The following is a 25,408-nucleotide window of genomic DNA, read 5'->3' as shown; positions in this document are numbered from 1 at the left end:
GTGTATCCTCGCCTTTGGCGTTTTCCAATCGATACCGATCTGGTTTTATTGCTGTTGTTCTTTGTTGTGCTGTTATTGCGAAGAGTTTATTCTTACCTAGTTTGGGTAGTGGCTACGGTTAGGATAGCTCAGATCAATCTTCAGCATAAAAGAACAGCAACGATCAATCTTTGCAGACTTATGCAAAATGGTACAGCCAAATGGCCTTGGTACAAGGACCTTACTTTCGTAAGGGGACTTTCTATCTAGGAAACCTTGTGAACCCGGTGTTTGCTACTTTCAGTAAACGTGAAATGGCAAACTCGCGTGCCATGCCTCGAGCCTGTGTGCTTGTCAACAACGCAATAGTTGCTACACTCATCTCTGAACAAACCACCAGAGATGTCGGTGCTATACGTCTTTTGTTCGGTGTATGTACCACATGATGAACCATCCCCTACGGATGCTTTCAAACAAGTCATCGCATACTGCACTTCAAAAGGCATTCCGCTAATTGTTGCCAGTGATGCAAATGCTCACCATATCATCTGGGGCAGCTCAGACATTAACTTGAGAGGTTCCAGTTTGATGGAGTACTGAAGATCTTGCATTACTTAACATAGGCAACCGCCCAACCTTCATGGTATCTGCTAGAGAGGAAGTGTTAGACATAACGCTTTGCTCTAGTAGAATTAGTCACGAGCTGACCAATTGGCATGTGTCAGATGATGAATCTTTATCTGACCATCGCTACATCTTGTTTGAACATTTAAATGTTACTTCGCAAACATTGCGTTTCAGAAATCCTCGAGATCTTTTTACTGATTTGGTTGCGGCCAAATTTCATGGATACTCCAAGTGATTTAGATGATGCCGTTGATACTACAACGACCTTCATCATGGAAGCTTTTGAAGAAGCATGTCTGTGAAGATCACAAAAGGAACCCCTTGGTGGAATTTTGATCTGGTGAAAATCAGAAAACAATGTAGAAAGAGTTGGAACAGACGACGTTCGGCTGGTTCGGAGGCTTTCAGATCGGCTCGCAAGGCATACAGGAAAGCTCTCCGGTCTGCTGAACGATCCGGCTGGAAAAACCTTTGTACAAATGTTTCCAGCTTGAGTGAAGTCAGTCGGTTAAACAAAATTCTTGCGAAATCTAAGGATTTCCGAGTGAACGAACTCTGTTTGCCAAATGGCGATCTGACTTCCTCTGATGAGGAAGTTCTGGAATGCTTATTCAGCACACACTTCCCTGGATGTGTAGATATTACATCTTCGGATGAACCTGATGGCTTTTCTTGTAGTTATGATTCCCTGGCTTCGGCTCGGAGTATTGTAACTATAGAATCGGGGCGAGTGGGCACTTAATAGCTTTGCTCCTTTCAAATCTCCTGGAACAGATGGGATTTATCCTAGTTTGCTTCAAAAGGGATTTGATTGTTTCAAACATGTTTTGAAAAAAAATATTTGTTTGCAGTTTTGCTACAGGGTGTATTCCCAAATCCTGGCGGGATATTACTGTGAAGTTTATTCCGAAAGTGGGTCGTGAGTCGTATGAAGAAGCAAAGAGTTTTAGACCTATCAGTTTGACCTCTTTTCTTCTGAAATGCTTAGAACGCATTGTGGATCCTCACATCCGTGATGTTCATCTGGCCACCGTGCCTCTTCATGTGAACCAACATGGCTACCAGATGTAAGTCCACTGTGACTCTTTTACACAAGGTTGTTAACGATATCGAGAAAGCATTCGCTTAAAAGCAATCTTGTTTGGGTGTTCTCTTAGATATCGAGGGTGCCTTTGACAATGTGCCTTTCGATGCCACATTGGAAGCTGCACGGAGTCATGGTATATCTCCAATGATTTCCAATTGGATTCATCAAATGCCCAAAAACCGATATTTCTTCTTGACATTGCGTCTAGCAGGGATTAGGAAATTGAGTGTTTGTGTATGCCCCCAAGGGGGAGTCTTATCACCGCTTTTGTGGAATCTCGTAGCAGATACGCTGTTGAGGCAACTCAATAATAGCGGTTCTCCTACTTATGGTTTTGCCGACGACTACCTAGCATTGTTAGTTGGTATGTGTATCAGCACCCTTTTCAACCTGATGCAAAGTGCCCTTCAGGTAGTTGAGGGTTGGTGTCGCCAATATGGCCTTTCGGTTAATCCGAGTAAAACATCTATTGTTCTTTTCACGGAAAAGCGAAACCGAACTTTACGTCTCTTTGATTCTGAAATCAATGTGACTGAACAGGTAAAGTACGTTGGAGTCATTCTTGATTCCAAGCTTTCCTGGACACCTCATGTTGAGTTCAGAATCAAGAAAGCTTGTATGGCCTTCGGGCAATGCCTGCAATGGAGTCTAAAACCCAAGTATATCAAATGGATCGACACAACTGTTGTTCGGCCAATATTGGCCTATGGATGTCTTGTGTGGTGGCAAAAGTGTGCAATAAGAACGATCCAATCAAAGTTGGGTCATCTGCAAAGGATGTGCTTAATGGCGATGTCTGGAACGTTCTCTTCAACTCCCACGGCAGCGCTCGAAGTTCTCTTTGACGTTGCTCCACTACACATTCATCTCAAACAAGAAGCCCTTTCTTGCACTTACCGTCTACGGGTACTCGGTCTACTAGAGGAAACTCCTGTGAACCGCACATCAACACACACCTCGTTGTTTCCACTTTTGGTGAATTGGGACAAAATTATCTTTGCTCCAAGTGATCTTACAATTGCTTGTAATTTCCCATATGGGACATTTTCTACGAAATTCCCTTCCCGGGAAGAGTGGACATCGTTCGAAGGACGGGTTTTCATATCCATCAGGGCAGTTCACACTTGTTGATAGACAACCGGTTCAAAACTTAATTGGATTTATTGAAAATAACAGGTGCATGACATCAATGAGTATATCAGTATGATGACCTTCTTCACGGCCTTTATCATATTCCGAACGTAGGTAATTCGCAACCCCTGAGGAACAACGAAGAGTAAATGAAATTTTAGCAAACCAGATTTCGAGGAACACAAATGCGATAACTGAAAGTACTCCATTACGGACGATCAAATTCAAGATTTTGATTTCGTTTCGAGTCGAGATTTTGCATCCCCTTTGCTATCACATTCGCACCAGGGAGTTTGAGATTTATCACACTCTAGGTTTAAGTTCAATACGGTCACGGGCACATCGTCAATCGTCAGCTCCCGTCGACTATCTAGACTGTACCGAAGGGTATTGAGTCCCGTTTCACGATCTCTTCGTCGTGTCACTTCCCTTTGATTAAAACATTTGGCCGTGTCCCTCCTGCGGTGCAAACGGTCATGAATATGCCTGAAGGAAAAAGAACAAGAATCAGTTGTCGGCGGCTATTTAGCATCGGAAGATTTACTTACAAGAACGTATCATCCGGTCCACTTGTAATGTTCCTCGGTCGGTGCACCTCCAGGCCTGCCTCTTTAATGCGCACGTAGAATTCGTCGTCCTCCAGACCCCATCCCCAGTACTTGTTGGACATTCCATTGAGCAATTGATAGTGTTCGATTTTTAGAAGCAAGATTCCTCCTATGAACGTGGCGTAGTGATATTTCGGGTGAAATTCTGGACCGGAGATGTGCAGTGGTCCATTTTTAGGGTACTCGTACTTGAGATTATCGTTCAACGGAAGTAAGTCGACGTCGTGCATAGCAATGTAATCGTATTGATCCTTCACCAAAAGAAACCCGGCGTTGATCAGCGATGCTCGATTGAAGCGATAGCGATCGTTCTGATTCAGTACAAAAATGTGAAACGGTACACGTTGACGATTCAAAAACCTTGATATGTGTGGTGCAAATCGCAAGAGCTCATCGAACCTGTCCCGGAACGGAACCAGAATCGCTAGTTTGTGTTTATCCGATGGGGATAGCTCCTTGAAGCTGCGATGGAACTGTTCATGTTGTATATCCCGTTCGACTGGATTCTCGCATTTACATGTATCTACAAGTAGTAGAAATTTACGTTTCGTAACGTGGGCCTTATCAATGTGCAATAACTTACCGGAAATGGGAAGACTTGAGATCAGGAATATGACTCCTACAGCAGCCAACACGATAATGCCTATGAAGCGCACATACATCGAATTGTGTATGTTCATTGCTGCTCTTCTAATTGATAGCTATTTACTTGATACTTATCTAAAACCTTGGTCATCACTTATATATACGATGCTGCGCTACATTATTTTCTCAAAACAGGAGGAGGCCCATATTTCAAATTAAACTACTATCTACGCATGATAAAATTTGCAAATTTTTGCAGTCCTGCCTGATTTCGATTCACCGAAATAAAAATCTCGCGAAGCCGACTGTAAACATTGCGCACCAACTGTCACGTATACACGAAGCTGTAAATCTACCCATTTTTAGGTTCCTTGATTCAAGTCTTGAGATGAAGTACAGGAACTACTCAAAAACAGCAAATCAGTTAAATCATTTTCAAACACAGCATTGTGATTTTGAGCGGAAATACTGCTTTTCAAGAGCTGTTACATGATTGAATTGTGATTTCTTGAGCCTTAATTTTTTTTTTTTGTTTATCTGTATTAACGAGATTTTCAGCCCTAGGCTAGTTCATCTCGGGACCCACGCTTTACTTCCCTTCCGAAGGAAAACCCCACATTTTGTGAGTTTTGTCGGGAGTGGGATTCGATCCCAGGTCCTCGGCGTGATAGTCAAGTGTTCTAACCATCACACCAGATCCGTTCCACGAGCCTTAATTAAATCACAAATGAGCAATGTGAAATTCTTTATATCACGATGCTGCATAAGCAGCTGTTTTCATGGTTCTCATCAAAATGTTCAAAAGCTACCCATTTTTCGGCTGTTTGATATACCAATGCATAAATGGTTACTTAGCCCACTTACACGCATTTGCAATGGGCGTGTAGTAATTTTCCCCTTCATCTGTGAACGCACTCCATTAGTTTGTCATCGTGTTGAAGTGCACAACAAAACACGTATTTCTTTTAATCCAGATCCAGAAGAGAAAAAGTCAGTCATTTCAAAAGTTAATTATTTAGGTCTATGAAAAAGCAGGAAGATGGTGTTCTCACTAGTGGAATTTAAGCTTAACAACAAAATTCTAGTGATAACTTTGCTCGCATTGCTGGGCGACACAGCTAGAGCTCATGACCCGAAAGGCTTCGACGACACCGTCCTTCATACAATAGCCTGGCACGGTAAAGATGATCTGCTGGTAGGTTTCGTCATTGATGTTACAATCCTTAGAAAAAAATGATAATAAATTAATATTCTTTTAACATTTCAGACCAACGCTTTGGAGGATGAAGAGATTGTTGTATCGACATCGAACAAGGAGAAATATAAATGCATCATTCCTTCCATTGCCCCCAAGGAGCTGGACGGAGAAATCCAATACAGTGGTCCAAGTCCGATTGACCTGCTGGTTCCTCTGTTCACCCATTCCTGTTCGTATAGGATCGAAAGCTACTGGACCTACGAGGTATGCCATGGTAATTACATCAAGCAGTACCATGAAGAACGTCACGAAAAAACGAGCAAATTGCAAGAATACTATCTCGGCAAATGGGACAAGCAGAAAACGGCCAACCTCAAGGCTCAATATGAGAAATCGGAAGCGGAAGGAGAAAAAATGAAGTACAAAAAAATTGATGGGCTAAATTTGCCGTATCTGGAACTGGAGATGGACTCCGGCACGGTTTGCGACTTGAACGGCGAACCTCGAGTTACGAAAGTGCTCTACGTGTGCTATCTTCATGGCAAAAACGAGGTGTACTCTCTGAAGGAAACGTCGACGTGCAACTACGAGATCATCATCCTTACTCCGATGCTGTGCGGTCACCCGAAGTACAAACCGCAGGACAACGAAGAGAACAAGGTCAACTGTTATCCGCTGGGCAATTCACCCAAGAAGCCGAAAAATTTACTCATGATGGAAATCGAAAGCATGAAGATAAAGTATCAAAAGCTAACGGTATGTACGGATTACTTTTTCTTTTTTTAATGGGTATAACATGTGAGTGAGAGAGCACTCTTAAATTCAAATAACTGCATTTACTTTAAACTAGCTGTACCCGGCAAACTTTGTCTTGCCTACTGCGTTTTTTGACGTTTCGAGTCCCTAGCCAAGCGCCCAAGTCCCCGTTCAAAATGTATGAAAACCCGATTTTCAAAAACTCTCAATTTTCCCATGTTTTAGGCTTCATAAACCTTCCTTGGGTGAAAACTAACAGAACAAAACTTAGACGACCCAAATCGGACCACCCGTTCGCAAGTTATGCGCGGTCCCACGTATGCCACTGCATTTTTATATATATAGATTTGCATTGGATGCGTCAATTTTATCAATTTAATCATGAATTCTCTTGGCAGGTGTTTGTATCATTTAACACTACTTATCTAACTCGGTTGACCTCGGTTTGAGTGATTAAAATCACTGGAACCAATGAGATCATGTGGAAGAAAAACCCTAATTAATCCTTCTAGCGGTGATGGTGCCTTTCTCGCGTGTTCACATTTTAAAAAATAAGCGACAATCATGTATATTGCGCTGTGTTACGGTTAACAAGAATATCTCCTTAACTCGCTACTGTATCGAACCAGCCAGCGACACTACCTTAAGTTTTACTGTAAATGTTAATTTAAATTTGGTCTAAGTTTATACATATTTTACATTTTTTTTTTTGGCAAAAATTCAGGCAAGTTATGTTTAGTGTTTCTTTGACGTATTTTCCCTTGAATGTGATCTAGACTTTCGAAATCGGACGCAAATTGGTAAAGATATGGGCTTTTACCAAATACAATGTTTTCGAAGGGGTGCTATCAGCAGACCGGCTCCTAAGGCACGTTATCCTCTATTTGGGACATTTGTGCCACCGCAAATGATACGAAGTTTCATAATCAGATTCACAGCTATCACATGCAAATGAATCAGCTTGCTGATTTTTTTTTATCTGTATTAACGAGATTTTTAGCCCTAGGCTAGTTCATCTCGGGACCCACGCTTTACTTCCCTTCCGAAGAAAGAACTCACATTTTGCGAGTGCTTGCTGAATATTCGCCATGTGATAGCTGAGTCGGCAGTGGCCAGTCAATGCTTTGACCAGGATGCTGCAATTCTGCTTTGACAGATTTGTAAGATGACTGCGGCGGACCGCTGGTCGCCAGCTCAGAAAGCCGCGCCAAAAGAGCAAAGATTTCGGCCTGAAAAACGGTGCAGTGTCTACCGAGTGAGTAAGACTGATACAGCCTTAGCTCACGAGAATAAACACCAGCACCTGCTCGACCTTCGAGAAGGGAGCCATCAGTGTAACATACGATGCCGCCTGAAATACTTCTTTACAGATATCCAGATGTCCACTCTTCCCGGGAAAGGAATTTAGTAGAAAATGACCTATATGGGAAATTACAAGCAATTGTAAGATCACTTGGAGCAAAGACAATGTTGTCCCAATAAATTCACCAAAAGTGGAAACAACGAGGTGTGTGTGACCGAGTACCCGTAGACGGTAAGTGCAAGAAAGTGCTTCTTGTTTGAGATGAATGTGTAGTGGAGCAACGTCAAAGAGAATTTCGAGCGCTGCCGTAGGAGTTGAAGAGAACGCTCCAGACATCGCCATTGAGCACATCCTTTAGAGATGGGCTAACTTTGATGTATCGTTCTCACCCCCACACAAAACATCCATAGGCCAATATTGGCCGAACAACAGTTGTGTAAATCCATTTGATATACTTGGGGTTTAGACCCCAAGTTGTATCAAAGTTTCGCCGGCATTGCCCGAAGGCCATGCAGGCTTTCTTGATTCTGAACTCAATATGAGGTGTCCAGGAAAGCTTGGAATCAAGAATGACTTTGACGTACTTTACCTGTTCGTTTAGTCACATCGATTTCAGAATCAAAGAGACGCAAAGGTGGAACGCCATTACGGTTTCGCCCTTCCGTAAAAAGAGCAATAGATGCTTTACTCGGATTAACCGAAAGGCCATATTGGCGACAGCAACCCTCAACTACCTGAAGGGCGCTTTTCATCAGGTCGAAGAGGGTAGTGATACACATACCAATGAACAATGCTAGGTAGTCGTCGGTAAAACCATAAGTAGGAAAACCGCTATTATTGAGTTGCCTCAATAGCGCATCTGCTACGAGATTTCACAAAAGCGGTGATAAGACTCCCCCTTGGGGGCATCCACAAACCCTCAATTTCCTAATCCCTGCTAGACGCAATGTCGAGAAGAGATATCGGTTTTTGAGCATTTGATGCATCCAATTGGAAATCATTGGAGATATACCATGACTCCGTGCGGCTCGATACCGTAAACAACCTTGTGTAAAAGAGTCACAGTGGACTTTTGGCACACCAGATTGGTAGGCATGTTGGTTCACATGAAGAGGCACGTTGGCCAGATGAACAACACGGATGTGATGATCCACAATGCGTTCTAAGCATTTCAGAAGAAAAGAGGTCAAACTGATAGGTCTGGAACTCTTTGCTTCTTCATACGACGCACGAATGAACTTCACAGTAATATCCCGCCAAGATTTGGGAATATACCCGGTAGAAAAACTGCAAACAAGTATTTTTTTTTTCAAAACATGTTTGAAATAATCAAATCCCTTCTGCAGCAAAATAGGATAAATCCCATCTGCCGCAGGAGATTTGAAGGGAGCAAAGCTATTAAGTGCCCACTCAATCGATTCTATAGCTACAATACTCCGAGCCGAAGTCAGGGAATCATAACTACAAGAAAAGACATCAGGTTCATCCGAAGATGTAATATCCACACATCCAGGGAAGTGTGTGCTGAAGAAGCATTCCAGAATTTCCTCATCAGAGGTAGTCAGCACCATTTGGCAAACGAAGTTCGTTCACTCGAAAATCCTTAGATTTCGCAAGAATTTTGTTTAACCGACTGACTTCACTTAAACTGGAAACATTTGTACAAAGGTTTTTCCAGCCGGATCGTTCAGCAGACCGGAGAGCTTTCATGTAGGCCTTGCGAGCCAACCTGAAAGCCTCCGAATCAGCCGAACGTCGTCTGTTCCAACTCTTTCTACATTGTTTCCTGAGTTTTGCCAGATCAGAGTTCCAACAAGGGGTTCCTCTTGTGATCTTCACAGGCCGTAGAGGACATGCTTCTTCAAAAGCTTCCATGATGAAGGTCGCTGTAGTATCAACGGCATCATCTAAATCACTTGGAGTGTCAATGGATGGTGAGTATCCATGATATTTGGCCGCAACCAAATCAGTAAAAAGATCCCAGTTTGTTCACCGAGGATTACTGAAACGCAATGTTTGCGAAGTAACATTTAAATGTCCAAAAAGATGTAGCGATGGTCAGATAAAGATTCTTCATCTGCACATGCCAATTGATCAACTCGTGACTAATTCTACTAGAGCAAAGCGTTACTTAGTCTCTAGCAGATACCATGAAGGTTGGGCGGTTGCCTATTTTAAGTACTGCAAGATCCACTTGAGTACTCCATCAAATTGGAGTTTCTCAAGTTAATGTCTGAACTGCCCCAGATGATATGGTGAGCATGTGCATCACTGCCAATAATTAGCGGAAGGCCTTTTGATGTGCAGTATGCGATGACTTCTTTGAAAGCATCCGTAGGGGATGGTATATCATGCGGTAAATACACCGAACAAAAGACGTATTTCCTGTTGAGGTTTCCAACAGACACATCAATTGTGATAGCACATACATCTCTGGTGGTTAGTACAGAGCTGAGTGTAGCAACTATTGCGTTGTTGACAAGCACACAGGCTCGAGGCATGACCCGCGAGTTTGCCATTTCATTTTTACTGAAAGTAGCAAACACCGGGTTCACAAGAAGGGGCAAAATTGGTCCAATTACAATTATGCTATATTATTGACAAAATTAAAGTTGGAGCATTTATACTTTAAACAATATAGAAATGAACGTGTGTACCGAATTCAACATTGATTTAGAGCTAAAATATTGTTGTAACGACCTACAAAGAGAAGGACTATGCAATTTTGGCCCAATGACACCCCCACTGACGGTACCATGTTTTCGAAGGGGTGATTCAAGACTTTTGATCCGGAGTGTATGACATCGTGTTTTGTAAATTTCAATGTAAAACATTACTAATACCTAGTCGATTTTTGCGGAGATTTAAGAATCTGTATTGAAATTTAGGCTCTCTCTCTCACGTGTAATGCTTGCTTTTATGGTTTTGTTTTGTACGTGCTTGGTATTATGGGTTCTTTTTGTATTATCTGTAGTTAGTGTTCTGTATTATATTTAGTTTACTTCTTCTTTCTTCTGCATTAGGACGTGCATAAAAACATTAAAGACGCTATTGCTGTCATTAATTTTGATGAGGTTCGTTATGTTTGATTTTCCTTTCAGTTTAGTTTGATCATTAATTTGTAGTTTCACCAATCTAACCATTAACAACTTCCTTACCATAGGATGGCCCCATCAAAGTGGAGCTATTTTCCAACGACATCCCCGTCGTAGACGGCGTGGGACAAAAAGGCCCGACCGAAAGCGAAATTGGCGAAGAGGACAACACCAGCCCAATGGATAGTTTTGCGAAAAAAGCGAGAAAGGCCAAGGAACTTAAACCGTTCGTAGAATTTTTGGCGGGCGCGTACTGTTTGACCGGGGTAAGTGACCATTAGGGTGTCCCAAAATGTCACTGCATTTTCCAATAACCAATCACTTCATGCGTATTTTAGGGTTCAGGCTGGTGGAAGTTTGAACTGTGCTATGGAAAACACGTGCGACAGTACCACGATGATACTTCGATTTTTCTCGGATACTTCGACAAGGAAAAACACCTGGAATGGTTGGATAAAAATCCCTCCATCAGAAATAAACGCAAGAATGAAAATCAGCTGAGCAATTTCTATGGCGGAGGAGACATCTGTGACAAAACCCAGCAACCGAGGCAGGTTGAAGTGAAACTGAAGTGCACCGAACATTCGTCCAGTTCGAATGCAATTTCGCTGTATTTGCTTGAGCCTCGGCCCTGTGAATACATTCTGAATGTTGAATCCTCGCAGATTTGCGATATTCTTCCGTACGCCGGGGATAACATGATTCTGACGGAACTGGAAGGAGAAACACTGTACATTGTCGATAGCAGTAATGTTAATAATTAAATAAATACAATTCAAATTCACAATTCGAACTAAGCATGTGTTTAATTTTTATATTCAACTGGGGTAGACTTTGCTTCGGTGCTAATTTTCACCGCCAGCTGAGCAAACAGTTGATCCCAGATCCACGGTTCATCGGGCTCTTCGATGTAATCTTCGTTTTCCAAGCACTCTGTGAGAATCGAAATATCAATCTCATCCAAGTTGCCGAGGGCAGATTTGCTGTTGGGAAATATATCAGTGCCAAGTTGCTTGTATGTTGTAACTCTGAAAATATAATGTCGGTATATTAGCCATGGATGTCTAACCGTATCGTGGTTCACTTCTTACGAGGGTAAGTTGGGTGATTCATTGTAAAGGAGGCTTTCTTGTAGCTCATCTGCGTCCGGTAGCATGGGGATATCATCTGCATTGAACTCAATCGTGTTCGAGTCTTCTAATGAGTAATCGGTATTTCCAAATCTCTCCCTGCAAGGATACGGGTATTTTAACAAATCTTCATAACAATATGGTTACACAATCCCGAGATGGGCTGGCCTAGGGCTTCAAGTATCATAAATATACTCACATTTCCAATAAGTTTGAATAATTTTTGGAGTTCCTAAAACAAAACAATCGTATTGGTTATTGAACATTGGAGTATATATATGTTTGAAACTAGGGTTTTACTTGTTTGAACTATTGTTCGGGCGTAGAACATCGTCCATCCAGCTGTCGGTTTTTACTTGCTTGTTGGGAGTTGTTGCAGTTGTGCTAGACGAGCTCATGATGCACCAGTATTTAGCAAATGAAATACAATTATTCGGATATAAATTGATTAAATATTGTAAAACTGTTGTTCAATATAAAAAAAGTCCTAGTTACGAGCAAGATCAGCTTGTTTTGGCTACGTCCAAGCAATAATTAATATGTAGCAGTGTTGCCGTATTTTCACAAACGTTGTTTGTTGTTGTATCCATTCAAAAATGAGTAGTAATTACCCATTATGGAAAATAACTACCCTGGGCACGGTGCGATTAGTCTATGGTGCGAGGGCGGCATCATGCTACATAAAATTTATTTAATAAAGATAAATAATGCTACTGCAAGAGAAACGGACAGGAAAATGACTATCTTGGATTGTTCGTATTATTTACAATAACTGATTACAATCATTTGACGAATTAAAATGGATTTCAATGAATTATTTTATTAAAAAAAAAAAAATGAACATCGCTTTAAATAGCTCTTTGGCCCATTCCAAATTTCTGCGAAGACGACTTGGAACACCGACTTCGTTCAGTCTTCGCCGGCGGTCTTCCAACTTCATTGGTGGACTTCATTCCTCTCCTGTAGCGTTCCGTAATTTTTGAGGAGCCTTTTCCAGCGAAATAAAACTCCCGAGATTCCTTCATTGATTCTCGGGATCCCTCCCGAGGAGATTCTTGCATGAATACTTTCAAGGAATCGCCGGAATCTCCCGTGGCTCCTTTTTACACACTATTGTGTGCGTAAACCTGAGAGTGTATAAACCAACTCATTTTAAGACGATTGCTTTTAGAGTGTATTGTGACAAACCAGATCTAAACAAAAATAAATGGTGTTGATTTTTATGAGCAGTTGCTAAAAAGTTCGGATTTAACGATTTTACACAAGTTTCAGTTCGGAAATATTCTACTGTTGCTAAAGCTGCTGCAACCATGAGTTTGGAGAACTGTTGCAGATTATGTTTGAGATATCTTACCGACGATACATCCGAGGAAGGTGAACATTTCTCCCTTGCCAAGAATGGACGCCTGCAGCAGCTAGTTTCGGAGTGTTTCCAGATTGAGGTAAATTTTATATATCAAGTATTATTAGTAATAGTTGAAATATCTTGTATCGACTTTTCGAACCCTCTAAGCAGAATACCCTTTTCGAATGAGTGTAATCAGTTTTGTTCCTTTTAATTCCGCCCATTCCGCCCTATTTTGCTTATCCTTTGACAGATACGCGTATTTCGACTAGGGTAGTAATTTGGTCACCTTAAGCAAAAGTCGAATGAAGATGCAAAAAACAACGTTGAATCTCTCTCACATCGTATGACCAGAATGATTCTGATAATACAACACTAGTTGCACACAAATTTCATAGTCCAATCGTGTTTATATGCCAAAAAATGATTTTTGATAAAAGTTTTGTTTTTGCGTCGATTTTGAACCGTCGGGGTAGTATGAGCACCCTATTTTCAAAAAAGAATTTGTATCACCTAACGTAATACAAACTTAATTTGGTTCGCTTGATATTGAATTATATAGTATCAATTTGAAGTATATGGAAAACAAACTAATTTGAAAGTGTTCTATAAGGTATTTAAACAATAGAAGACTTATGTGGTGTTCTTGTTCAGCCGTCGTCGGGGTAATTTGGCCAACAATAATGAATAAGGCCAAACATGTCTAAAGGTCCTATCTGCAGAAAAAAGGCTCTCTTTGGTTTCCCTCTCTTTCGTTAATATCTCATCTGTTTATTTCTATTATGATTGTCTCCTTGCATTGAACGATGATCAAAACAATCGTCTTGTCGTAGTTGAAAAGTGTACCATTACATTGCAATAATTGAAAGAGAAAGTGAACAAAGAGAGCCTCTCAAATGCAGATAGGACCTATTGAAATGTTTGGCCTGATTTTAAATTTTATTTTTCTAATTTACTATGGGATCAATTAACTTCGCTCTAATTTTTTAATCGCTCCAATATCAGATTAGTATTTGAGTAGTAAGGTGAATTTGTAAGAATTACTAGATTTTAGGTAATTTCCCAGAGGTGCTCAAATTGCCCCATTGGCCAAATTACCCCGACTACCCCTACCACCAGGGATGGGAACACTCACTTGCAAAGAATTACACGTACTTGCTATTTTCTCAGCTCAGAAGCGTGCAATCAAGAAACGATTTATGGACGACTTTTGCCTTGTGGTTTTGTCTCAAACTTTGTCGAATAGAGCAGGGGTCACTCACGAATCCCAAAGTCATGACAGAGCTGTGAAAGCGACTCTCCACAAGGTGAGTGTAAATTACATTCACCTTGTGGAGAGTTCCCTTCGCAGCTTACTCACGAATTCGGTATGCATGTGCGACCCCTACTCTATTCGGCAAACTTTTAGACAAAATTTTAAGGCAAAAATCGTCCATACTTCGTTTTTTGATTACACGCTTCTGAGCTGAGAAAACTGCAAGTGAGTGTAACTTTTTGCAAGTGAGTGTTCCCATCCTTGCCTACCACTTGTAATCTTCCTCAGTGTCAGTTATCCACTCCTAAGGGGCCGTACACAAATTACGTCACGCTTTTAGGGGGATGGGGGTCGGGAGGTCCCATACAAAATTGTGACATAGAAGGAAGGGGGGTTGGAAAAAGTTGATTTTCACGTGACATAATTTCAGGGCTGTTACAACAGTCGCGGATTTCGCGGTTTTCGCGAAAATCGCGATTTTCGCGGATTTGTCGCGGTTTTATATGCCAAGACGCGGATTTCGCGGGTCCTCCCAATTTGATCGCGATTTTCGCGGATTTGTCTGAATTGAGTCGTGAATTTTGCTTATGCCTATCTGTATGACGCTCAATAGTTTATAACCGCATCGCAGTTGCGTTCCAACAAATATAGTTGTAATTACTTTGAAGAAATTTTGAAACTGAATAACTTTAAAACAACAAAATAAATTGAAAGTTGCAACTTAATGCGAATATCTCCAAAAGGTCAAAAGCTTTCTCAATTGAATAATAGCAGATATCAAAAATTTTTGCGAAGAAAATGTCTCGCAATTCTATTGAAACGATCGTATGACTTCGAACGAAAACCCACTAGAAGCCATTTGCGTTCAAAACGTTTCCTGATGCAGACTTGTCAAAAAAAAAAATGTGTACAGAAATTGGAAGAATATTACATCAAAAATGAAAAAAAAAGCCATAAAATAATAATTTAATTTTTTCAGTTTAAATATCTCCTAAGGCGCAGAAAATCGTAACTTCAAATTTTCAGCAAATGCAAACCAATTCTAAGCGAACTACTGTTAACCCGGGAGCGGTCGCGTCGTGTACTGAGGTACACGCACCCTGAGGCTTGTGATACACAGCATGAGCGTGGTGTTAATGAAGGTGGTCGAAGACGCGACTACTCGAGGGTTAACAATTTGAAGCGGTATATTTTGGTTTTTGAGAAATTTGATCTTTTGTAACAGCTATAATAAAGGTGGTGCCAACTTTTAACTTTTTACAATGACACTAGGGAGTTAATTTCTTCATTACATTCCTAAGAAGAATGCACAATAAATACGACGAGTTCAGTTCTACGCCAACTGGCGACGAATATAGTCAAGTGACTCCGTGTCAAGCTTGATGGAATAGAAGCGCCGTCTAGTTAATTGGGAGTCGTGAGTTCGATTCCCGCCGGAGTACGTGGATTTCTTTTCATAATTCTAATCTCAATTTGTTTAACGAGCACATTTTTCTGTTGTGCACATGGATGTTGAAGCATTTTCAACATTTTAATTTCCACTTGGTTTGGTAAGCCAAAGCAAAATTAAGAAATTGACATTTGACATTCATAAATAATGTGTCCAAAACATTGGATGAAACCATAAACATCCGTATTGCTTTCCAATCCTATCCAACAGACTGGAAGCCATTACCCCGAATCAACAAATTACAGTAGAGATACGACTTAGAAAAAAGTTAATTTATTCGAAAAAGTTGTTTATATTGACAAAATTAACAACTCTTTCTTAGTCGTCAAAATTCCATGGGCTACCATTTCCATGTTATTGACGAATATAGTTTAATCTGAACATATATTCCATAAAAACCATTTGCAATGTTCTTTTTATGATAACCCGAAATCAATATGCCGTGGAATGCAGACGAACAACTTTTTCTAAGAAACTAACTCTCTAGAGCTTCACGGTTAAAGGCTAGACGCTGGCTCCAACTTTTACTATCACTGTAACAAAAGATCAAATACATCAAAAATTCCATAATATACCTTTCAAAACTTTAACAGCATGTTTGTCTAGTATTGCTTTGTAGTGGCTGAAAATTGAAAAATGCAATTTTTTTTGCGCTTTGCTAGATACTAAAATTGAAAAACTGATGTGTCTTCGATTTTTTTTTAATTTTAAATGTTTCCAAAGCCAACTTCTGTGCAAAACATTGTGAATTCATGGTTTCTAGTAAAATGTCAAAATTAGCTAAAAAACTGATATCGACAACGATCGCGTAGCGACTTTTCGAACCCTTTAAGCAGAATACCCTCTTCGAATGTGTGTAATCAGTTTTGTACCTATTAGTTCTGCCCTATTTTGTGGTTAACTGACACTGAGGAAGATTACTTAAAAGTGGCATTTTAAAAATGCCTTATTTACAAGCTTTTTTCGATGATTCATCAAAAAATAACTAATTGCGCTAGAAAGCTAGAAACAAGAGCTACTGGTAACCACGAGGATGACACCATAATATTTTTGATTCAATATTCACAATATTTGATGAGATATTTCAGATAATGCTTTGAGCCAATCTCGTCCCTCTGACCTATTGTCACCCCCAACGAAGGTAAAACTAAAGAGATACCACATATGCGGATAAGTTGCGAACTACATTCTTGGCCATTAATGCCCCTGATCAGTGCAAGAAGCTTTCTCGAAGACACCATGTATCGGAAATGCTTAGTTTCGGAGTTATTAATTCTGTCCCGCTAGATCGCGATTCTGGCCCTTGGTGCAATGGGTTTTCTTTGATCAATCAGTCGACGAAGATTTAGGCCAGTATAATAAATAGTTGTCGAAACACAGTGTTTAAAATTGTTAGTACATAGTTTGAAATGTCGTATAGGTTTTCACACTTTACATTGATGTGTATCTTTGAAAACGTTCACGAAAATAATATTCAAAAACTTGTCTTAATTTTGCTCAAAATGTAGTTCAATATAAAATTTGAATATTTTTGTTCTTGTCGCGGATTTATTTTCCGAGTCGCGAATTTTATTTGAGTAGTCGCGAATTTCGCGGATGATATTTTGAAAATTTTGTAACAGCCCTGTAATTTGTGTAATACCCCTAAACTTAACACTCCCACCCCGGATATACCCCCTTTCCAACCTGCGCACAATGTGCAAACATCGTTCCCTATACTGCCGTAATTCTGCAAAGTGACGTAAGCGCCATTCAAAATGTCGATATTTTTTGGTATATTATATGTAATATCTGGTGTAATAATAACACTGTGGTATGCCTGTTGTATTAGAATGCAAGATCTAGTCGTAATCTATCATCTATGGAAAGAAACTTTGAGGATGAGCAAGAGTTTTATGCATAATAACCAAAAAATGGGCCAAAACTGTCAATGTCGCTTACGTCACTTTGCAGAATTACGGCAGTATAGCTCCCCTAATGCTAATTCTACACTTCTTTAGTTATGGACAGATTAAGATACCTTATAAAAGTATGCAAGAATATCCATCATAGTTCGACTACATACTAGCTTTTCGTTATGGTCTCACTAATGTTTAATTGTTTTCAAGGTTTCCGATGGAGAAATTGTGTCCAAGGTTTGTCCTAGATGTATTGACGAAACACGTCTAGTTAGCAAGATTCGGAAGCGGATAAGAAAAGCGGATTTCGAGATCAAACAGTATTATGCGTAAGTCTAATACTACATTTCAGCATGTTATTTAATTTTCATACATTAGAATGGCCCATCCAGTGTTATTCAGCCTTAAGAGGTTGGGTCACCCCAGAATAGTAATGCCGCATCCAACAGAGAATTGTTTTTGTAGGTCACTTGCGATAAAGGATGAAGCTGGATTTGAAATAGACCCAGACGAAACCGACGAATATGAACAGATTGAACAGCTGGAGATGGATAGTGACGAGCAAGATGATAAACCGGATTTAACTAGCTTCGAGGAAGAAAATTCAGCGCATGTCGACGACGACACCAAAACGTACGAGTTGATTGAAGTCGAACCACTTATTGAATATGAAAAACCGACCATCGAAGAAATTACTGATAGCCCTAGCGAAACTAAACGTAAAACTAGGACAGCCCCAGTTCGACGCATAAGAAAACGTCCGCCCCGTGATCCTAATGTTCGCAAGACAGTTAATCATAATTGCTACATTTGCTCTACAGAGTTTGAATCCTTTGAACTGCTTGACAGTCATCTTGATAACCACGTTGGAACTGGCTCGCAAGCATGTAGCTTTTGCGATTATCCTGTTACGACAGTGCGTCATTTGAATATGCACTTGAGAACAATTCACTTCCGGAAGGGAAAACGAATTCCGTGTGAAGAATGCAAAAAAGACAATAAGACGCGAGAGTTTTCGTCAAAGTTTAAGCTGCAAGCCCACATCAAGTCTTTCCACGAAGGAATCGTTGAAGTTCAAGAGAAAAAGCACGTTTGTACTTATTGTGGGAAAGCTTTCAACAGGGGAACGTATCTTAGATTGCACGAGAATACTCACACGAAAGCAATTTTACATAAATGCAAGCAATGTCCATTTGCTGCAACGACGAGATCTGGACTGATAAGGCATCTACGTGTGCACACAGCGGAAAGGCCATTTAAATGTGACGAATGCGACGCATCCTTCAACCAATCCAATGGACTTCAATCCCATAAATTCACAAGACATTCTGAAGAAAGACCATTCAGTTGTGAAATATGCGGAACATCGAAACGGTTTAAAACAAAATACATTCTTCAAAGTCACATGAAGGCGCACGAGAAATCGGGCACAAATGTAATAGGCAGGGGCCGCGGTTTTCAAACTCTGGGAGTAGATATAAAAGTTCATATACCGGAATTGAAGTGCAGCTTCTGTCCAGCAGTGTACCGTAAGGAAGTTTTCCTGTGTCGACATATCCTAGAAAAGCATCCTCTAGAAACGGTGCCAATGATTCCCTGTGACATATGCAAGGCAGCAAACAAAAATCTATTTTTCCTAACCGAAAAAGAAAGGGACCAACATGTTGAAAATCACGAAAAAATCAAAGCCGCGCCGGAGAAGGAACGTGTTTGCGAGGATTGTGGGAAAGTCTTCTTCACCAGTACTACGTACCATCACCACCGTCAGACCCACTTCAGCATCGTTTGTAAAGAATGTGGGAAATCATTCTCAACCAACAGAACTTTGCGACTGCATTTGCTGACGGTTCACCTTAAATCCCGGCCGTATAAGTGTGACAAATGTGATTCGTCGTTTGGACAGTTGACATCGTTGAATGCGCATATGAAAGTGCACCTGAAGTAAGAATGAATCAGCTTTCAATAAACGTGTTGAATTTAATAGAGAACACACTGATTTTTGATTACTCCACGTCGGCTATTTCCATCATCTAAATTCGATTTTTATTTTATATTAGAACCGTTGTACTATCTAGATAGTTGAATAAAATATAACTAGTAATAAGAACACTTTTTTTTTTAATTGTATATGAACAAATTAAAAGTGTGCCGACGTAGTACATACGTGATTTGTTCTGGCCAAAATCGAATTTCCATATAATTTTATTACCTAAAGGTATACCTATTAGCCTGGGACACGGTTCAGGGAAGCGGACGTATTTTGGCCCTGGACAGGTGTTTTGGCCCACCTTAGAAATTTTATTACATTTATTGTATAATCACTACAAAATCTTGGCAATTTATTATTTGAAGTTCCAATAATAGTTTACAAAAAAAAAAAGAAAGTCATGAACTTCTATCAATGACCAAAATTTATGATACATAATTATTAAGGTGGTTTAAAAAATCGTTATGCCTACTCCCAAATTTTGAGCTAAATTGGTTGAAAATTGAGATTGCACAAGCCCTTCAAAGTTTGTATGGGAACTAATATGGGAAAACGACGTTTTCCATTCAATTGTCCGTAGCATTTCTCCAAGTGCCCCAGAGTGTTAGTTGACTCTTAGTACTCTTAGGCTACTTTATGAGCTACAACTTTGCCAAAGACCACATTCAAAACAGGCGTCTCTTTAATTAGTTATCGATTTTTTTTTCCAACTGGAGAAACTTTATCAATGATCGTTCAGCTTCCCAGCAGGCAACATTGCTGCACATGGCGCCAAAGATAGCACACAGAAATCATGACTACTATGTTTCAAGGCAAACTGCAGTGATGCCCATCGAATAGTGTAACCATAGACTAATTTGTAACTATCATGATCAAAGATTTTCATTCTGGATAAAAATCAATAACTAATTAATGAGGCGTCCGATTTGAATGTGGTATTCAGCAAAGTTGTAGCTGATAGAGTAGCCTCAAAGTACAAAGGGTCAACTAACACCCTAGCTAGGGCGCTTGGGGAAATGCTACGGTCAATTGAATGGAAAACGTCTCTTTCCCATAGTAATTTCCATACAAACTTTGAAGGGCTTGTACACTCTCATTTTTCAACCAGATCAGCTCAAATTTTGGGAGTAGGCTTGAAATCTGGTTACGAATCGAATAAGCGGTGTGGAGCAAAAACGACTTTTTGAACCACGCTAATAATTATGTTCTTGTTACAACTGTAAAGATCGTGCTTCAAAAATTTTTAAATAGAACAGTGTTTAAGTTTTTCCTGAAAATCTAGCTCTACGGTTTTAAAAAGTATTTAAATATTTTACGTTGCAGTCTACGAATTGTCAATCTTTTTTGCAAAAATAGAAAGCTGAACATAATATGTATCTAACATCTGAACATAATGTTTGCCCTGGCCAAGTTCGCAGGGGTTGACGGTATTAAAGTGAAGGAGTTTCATTTTGATTATTGTAATGTAGTGTTCTTTAGTGAAACATATCACCTTTTTAACACTTTAATGCGCCTCCAACGGTTCATTACGAACCGGCTGCTGCAGATGGAGTATGGCTGATCATATGCATCAGACATGCTCGATAAACATGGAGGATCCGCCAGGGCTCATTAGAGTCTATTCCCAAGCAATAGTTCCAAGTCGGTTAGATTTAAGAAGGTTTTGATGATCGTTACAAATCCTAATAAAAGTATTGTAGGATTTGTGACAGGTTTTGGAACCTTTTACAGCCAGCTGACTTCAAAATGTTGTTTGGGCTCTATTTCCCACGTTTCTCGGTTGATTTTGATTAGTAATTTATTAATGTCATAGTCGCGTTTTCGAATTTTTAGAATGTTAGTTGGTCATATTTTTTTTTTAAATAAAGCAATTAAAATCGACCGCAGAATTAATAGTGGGAAGGAGATTTGCAGCACTTAATTGTGCTGATAGATTCGAAGCTAACGTGCGAACACTTAAACGCATTGTTGACGTCAATGCGTTCGACGTGACATTTTGGACAAAAACTGACTGCTTTTTATTAACTGAACAACGTTACTTGTGTATGACTAGGTTGACATTTCTAGGCTACGCTTGAGAAAATGACATGGTTTATCTAGGTAGGACCGATAGGACAATTGAACGAATTTGAATATTTTTCATAGTATTTGTAGGGGAACGAATACATAATAGTTGACAAACAATCTTTATTATTTTAAAATTTTATTGCAATCAACTGACCAACTTGACGTATTTTTGTTTATCTCTTAGATGGTATTTTGAACCAACAGAAAAATATCAGAAGTTCAGTTGCATGTTTCTGTGGGTTTTGGACCGATGACAATTTAAGGACACAAGAGATGAACACAGAGAAGTAGAAAACGATTAGCGAAATCAAGAAAACAATTTGATACAGGATCGACTATATTTTAACATACAGGGTTTGATTGATTCGATGAAAAAAACAAACATATGACCACTGACTTAACGAGAAGAAAAACATATTGAACCATACCACAAAATCGAACAAGACGACAAACACAAACCGTGTGACCATAACACTACATAGGCAAATCCTGACTGACTGACCAATTGAAAACTTTCCAACCTTCTACCGTAACTTTCTGAGTCAGTAGGCAACAGTGTCTTAATGGATATCATTTTCCGCGTACGGCTGGCAAACTGCTTCTGAAAGATTACGTACTCTTTTCTATCTTCGGGTCTAGTGTAGAGGTTTCAACTCTATTCAGAGTGCAGCTAGAAACCTAGCAAAAAAAAAAAAAAAACATCTGAACATAATGTTTGCCCTGGGCTTGGATTATATCTTCCAGGAAGCTTTGAATTCAGGCATGTGGCCGATGTGCTTTGCAGTAATGATTGGAATAGCTGAATGTATAATCAATGGCAAACAATTCTGTAAAAATCAGATCTTCAATTCATCTGATATAGTTATACTGATCATGCTGCTGCATAGTACATCGAACATTTGTCGAAGTCATTTATGTGCCGGGAAAATATAATTCCAAGTTGGTGAGAATATTACAAACTGAGGGAGGATAATAGGCCCAGTCAGACCCCTGAATGGGCAATGTGGGTTAGTGTATGGGAATGCCATTGAAGGTTTGTAATATTCTCCGAGGCTTTCGAAATCCAACAGGGCGCGTCTCCGGGTTGCGGATAGGAGGAAAAGGGAGATTTTTTGCATTTGTACTGTAATCAGCCAATGTGATATTATCTTCTATGGTGTTGTAGTGCGAATAAATGATCTCATTCTATGGGAATTCGAACCTTATGATGTATTGCTTATCAACTTCAATTTTCCATGCCTGACAATAAGGTTTTGAAGACAAGCATGAGATGAGAGAATTGCCTAATAGGAAAGTCACATCAGCAAAGCTTTTACATATGCAAATGCTATCCATGGGGTCATGTCTAGCATTTAATATGTATGGCGATGACTGGTTCTTACCTAGTAGGGGTACTACAAGACCACGCGGACAATTCGATTAAAGGCTTAATTGGGAATAATATATTTTCCAGAACTGAAGGGACATTTTTTCCGGGGTGACTGGCGAGTCGGAGAGTGTAGAAGTTTCCGTTTGTTGAACAAAATAAACAATCGGGCGCTTTTTCTTTCTATGACTTGTAAGGCATTTTGTGGATTATTGTTTTTTGGTTTTGGAAGGTATGCGATTCACTATTGAGCTTTAAAATTATTTTGCATCTGAATAGCATTGATATTGTAAAGTCTGTACCAACACCCTAATCCCACACCAAAATACCCTTTTCCTATCCCATGGCGTTTATGTGGTCAGCAAAGACTATTCAGCCATTACCCCTCCTTATCATCGGCTTTGGACTGACTTGCGCTCTCATTGCCCCACCAAATGCTGCAAAATGAAAATGAAAATGAAAAACATCTGAACATGATGATTAATCTGAACATAATGTTTGCATCAAAATTTGTAGGATTCGAGATATTGCTGATTATATAGACCAATCTTCTTAAATTTGAGTAAAACTTCCAAAAAAAAAATAATGAAGATTTCTATTTTTTTTCGGTAAGAAAAAATCAAATAAAAAATCTTTACCAACGTACATTTAAAACATTAGATGTTAGTCAGTTAAGGGCCCATATAGCCGAGGCGGTAAACGCACGGGTATTCAGCATGACCATGCTGAGGGTGACGGGTTCGATTCCCGGTCGGTCCAGGATCTTTTCGTAAAAGGAAATTTCCTTGACTTCCTTGGGCATAGAGTATCTTCGTGCCTGCCACATGATATACACATGCAAAATGGTCATTGGCAGAGGAAGCTCTCAGTTAAAAACTGTGGAAGTGCTCATTGAACACTAAGCTGAGAAGCAGGCTTTGTCCCAGTGAGGACGTTACGCCAAGAAGAGGAGAGGAGGATGTTAGTCAGTTACAGTAAAAATTTCAGCTCAATCGGAGCATTGGTTACGAAAATGTAGGGTGGGAGCAACTTTGCTTAAAAATGGAACAAAAATCGATTTCAAATCAACAGCCTTGTATGGAAAGTCGAAAAAAAATTCCGCTCTATATAGCGCATTTAGTTCACCACTGGACTATCGCACTAGTTTTCACGAGTGTGAATACGCAAATAAAAGTGCGCGATTGCATCAAATCAACTCGGTGACTTCAGAGCACTTATTCAGCATAGCCTGAAGAAATAGTGCGCCGAATACATCAACTTGATTTGATGCAATCGCGCACTTTTATTTACGTTTTCGCACTAATAAAGACTGAGTGCGTAGTCCAGTGGTGAACTAAATGCGGTATACTGTATTTTTTTTCCTTCACGTTTTAGAACTCAGGGCATGATTCTACACAAAAAATGATCATCAGCTTACCGAGTTCAAAAATGCTATAAACTAGTGTTATATGATAAATGTAATAAAATTCCCAAGGTGAGCCAAAATACCTGCCTCGGGCCAAAACACGTCCACTATCCTATATGGCAAAATACAAAATACCATATGTTGTTAAACTTGTATAAAAGCCAAGCTGTGAGACGATTTTACGTCATAGAACGACCTTATGAAATTAATTCGAAAAATTATGAATTGTTTAACCCTTTCTTTCCCACAAGGTTTTTTGACATTTAAAAATAGATAAAATGGTTTCTGAAAAAATCACCAGAACAAAAGATGTATAGTTTTACTCCAAAATATCGTTAGAAATGAAAAATTTGATTTTTTGGGTGGATCACCTGTGATCCATTGGGAAGATGGTTGCACTGAATTCACATATATAAATTTTGTTTTTTATTTGTATATTGTTTTTTTTTTTAACTATATATTTATAAATCGTCTATTACATCTTTAATTTATCTCGAGATTCTTATCTAGCCCTTCTGTAAAACTTAATGAAACTTGTCGGACTTCTTGCAGTTATCATAAGTAGTTATTCGGACATGATTCGCTTCAAATCTATGGATTCTCTCCTCGTACCATATAAACCCTCCTGGATTCATCTACGACTTTTTGCCGGCGCTAAATAGATTACATTATATGAAATAATGACATTTTTACATGAAACCCTATTAATAATGGAAAATATCTTGAATGTAAACAAACATGCTAACAACGAACAGGTTAGATCAAGAAGGTTAAAAATGTCGTTATGTTCCCAATGGATCACTGATGATCCACATGTTTGTTCATAAAATTAGTGTTTTATCGTCAACTTGTTTGTGAAACGGTATTTTATTGTGCTAATATACATACTGTAGGGCATGCTAGTATTTTTTTCCGTTGAAAATAATGTTCATTTTTCGGAATATTGAATATTCAAATATTGTTTGAATTAAAATATAAAAAATACCGACTTTCGCCTAATCATTTAGCTCCAGAACAAAAATGAGCAGAGAAATTTTGACCAAACTTGGCAAAATAGTTCATTAAACATATACAAACATCTGACGAAAAAATGGGAATGATCTAACTTATCTAGTATTTGTATGAACAGTGCAAAG

General features: G+C 39.5%; 4 protein-coding genes across 5 annotated transcripts; 2 read left to right on the top strand and 2 right to left on the bottom strand.

Moving 5' to 3' along the window:
- Window positions 1–2,835: 2,835 nt before the first annotated feature.
- Window positions 2,836–4,340, bottom strand: LOC109411740 (beta-1,4-galactosyltransferase 7). The gene is made up of 3 exons (XM_019685343.3): window positions 4,016–4,340; window positions 3,373–3,955; window positions 2,836–3,310 (listed from the first exon to the last, which is right to left on the bottom strand). The coding sequence occupies exons 1-3, from the start codon at window positions 4,110–4,112 to the stop codon at window positions 3,049–3,051; spliced, it is 942 nt and encodes a 313-aa protein (XP_019540888.3). The 5' UTR covers window positions 4,113–4,340; the 3' UTR covers window positions 2,836–3,048.
- Window positions 4,341–4,936: 596 nt separating this feature from the next.
- LOC109420449 (endoplasmic reticulum lectin 1) lies at window positions 4,937–11,162 on the top strand. 2 transcript variants are annotated; one of them, XM_019694795.3, is made up of 5 exons: window positions 4,937–5,212; window positions 5,285–5,971; window positions 10,298–10,348; window positions 10,438–10,635; window positions 10,708–11,162. In XM_019694795.3, the coding sequence occupies exons 1-5, from the start codon at window positions 5,057–5,059 to the stop codon at window positions 11,131–11,133; spliced, it is 1,518 nt and encodes a 505-aa protein (XP_019550340.3). In that variant the 5' UTR covers window positions 4,937–5,056; the 3' UTR covers window positions 11,134–11,162. The 2 variants fall into 2 exon arrangements, with proteins under 2 accessions (XP_019550340.3, XP_029720207.2); XM_029864347.2 differs by lacking the exon at window positions 10,298–10,348.
- Window positions 11,150–12,036, bottom strand: LOC109420448 (intraflagellar transport protein 43 homolog). The gene is made up of 4 exons (XM_019694793.3): window positions 11,800–12,036; window positions 11,699–11,731; window positions 11,461–11,598; window positions 11,150–11,397 (listed from the first exon to the last, which is right to left on the bottom strand). The coding sequence occupies exons 1-4, from the start codon at window positions 11,895–11,897 to the stop codon at window positions 11,175–11,177; spliced, it is 492 nt and encodes a 163-aa protein (XP_019550338.1). The 5' UTR covers window positions 11,898–12,036; the 3' UTR covers window positions 11,150–11,174.
- A 646-nt stretch (window positions 12,037–12,682) lies between these two features.
- LOC109420444 (zinc finger protein 184) lies at window positions 12,683–19,435 on the top strand. The gene is made up of 3 exons (XM_029864345.2): window positions 12,683–12,941; window positions 17,658–17,776; window positions 17,913–19,435. Exons 1-3 carry the CDS (start codon window positions 12,810–12,812, stop codon window positions 19,390–19,392), a joined length of 1,731 nt encoding a protein of 576 aa, XP_029720205.2. The 5' UTR covers window positions 12,683–12,809; the 3' UTR covers window positions 19,393–19,435.
- Window positions 19,436–25,408: the final 5,973 nt, after the last annotated feature.

Source organism: Aedes albopictus, chromosome 2, assembly GCF_035046485.1.
Source record: "Aedes albopictus strain Foshan chromosome 2, AalbF5, whole genome shotgun sequence".
In the NCBI taxonomy this organism is placed as follows: Eukaryota; Metazoa; Arthropoda; class Insecta; order Diptera; family Culicidae; genus Aedes; species Aedes albopictus.
The sequence above is the reverse complement of the archived record's forward strand: the minus strand, read 5'-3'. Positions and strand labels throughout refer to the sequence as shown.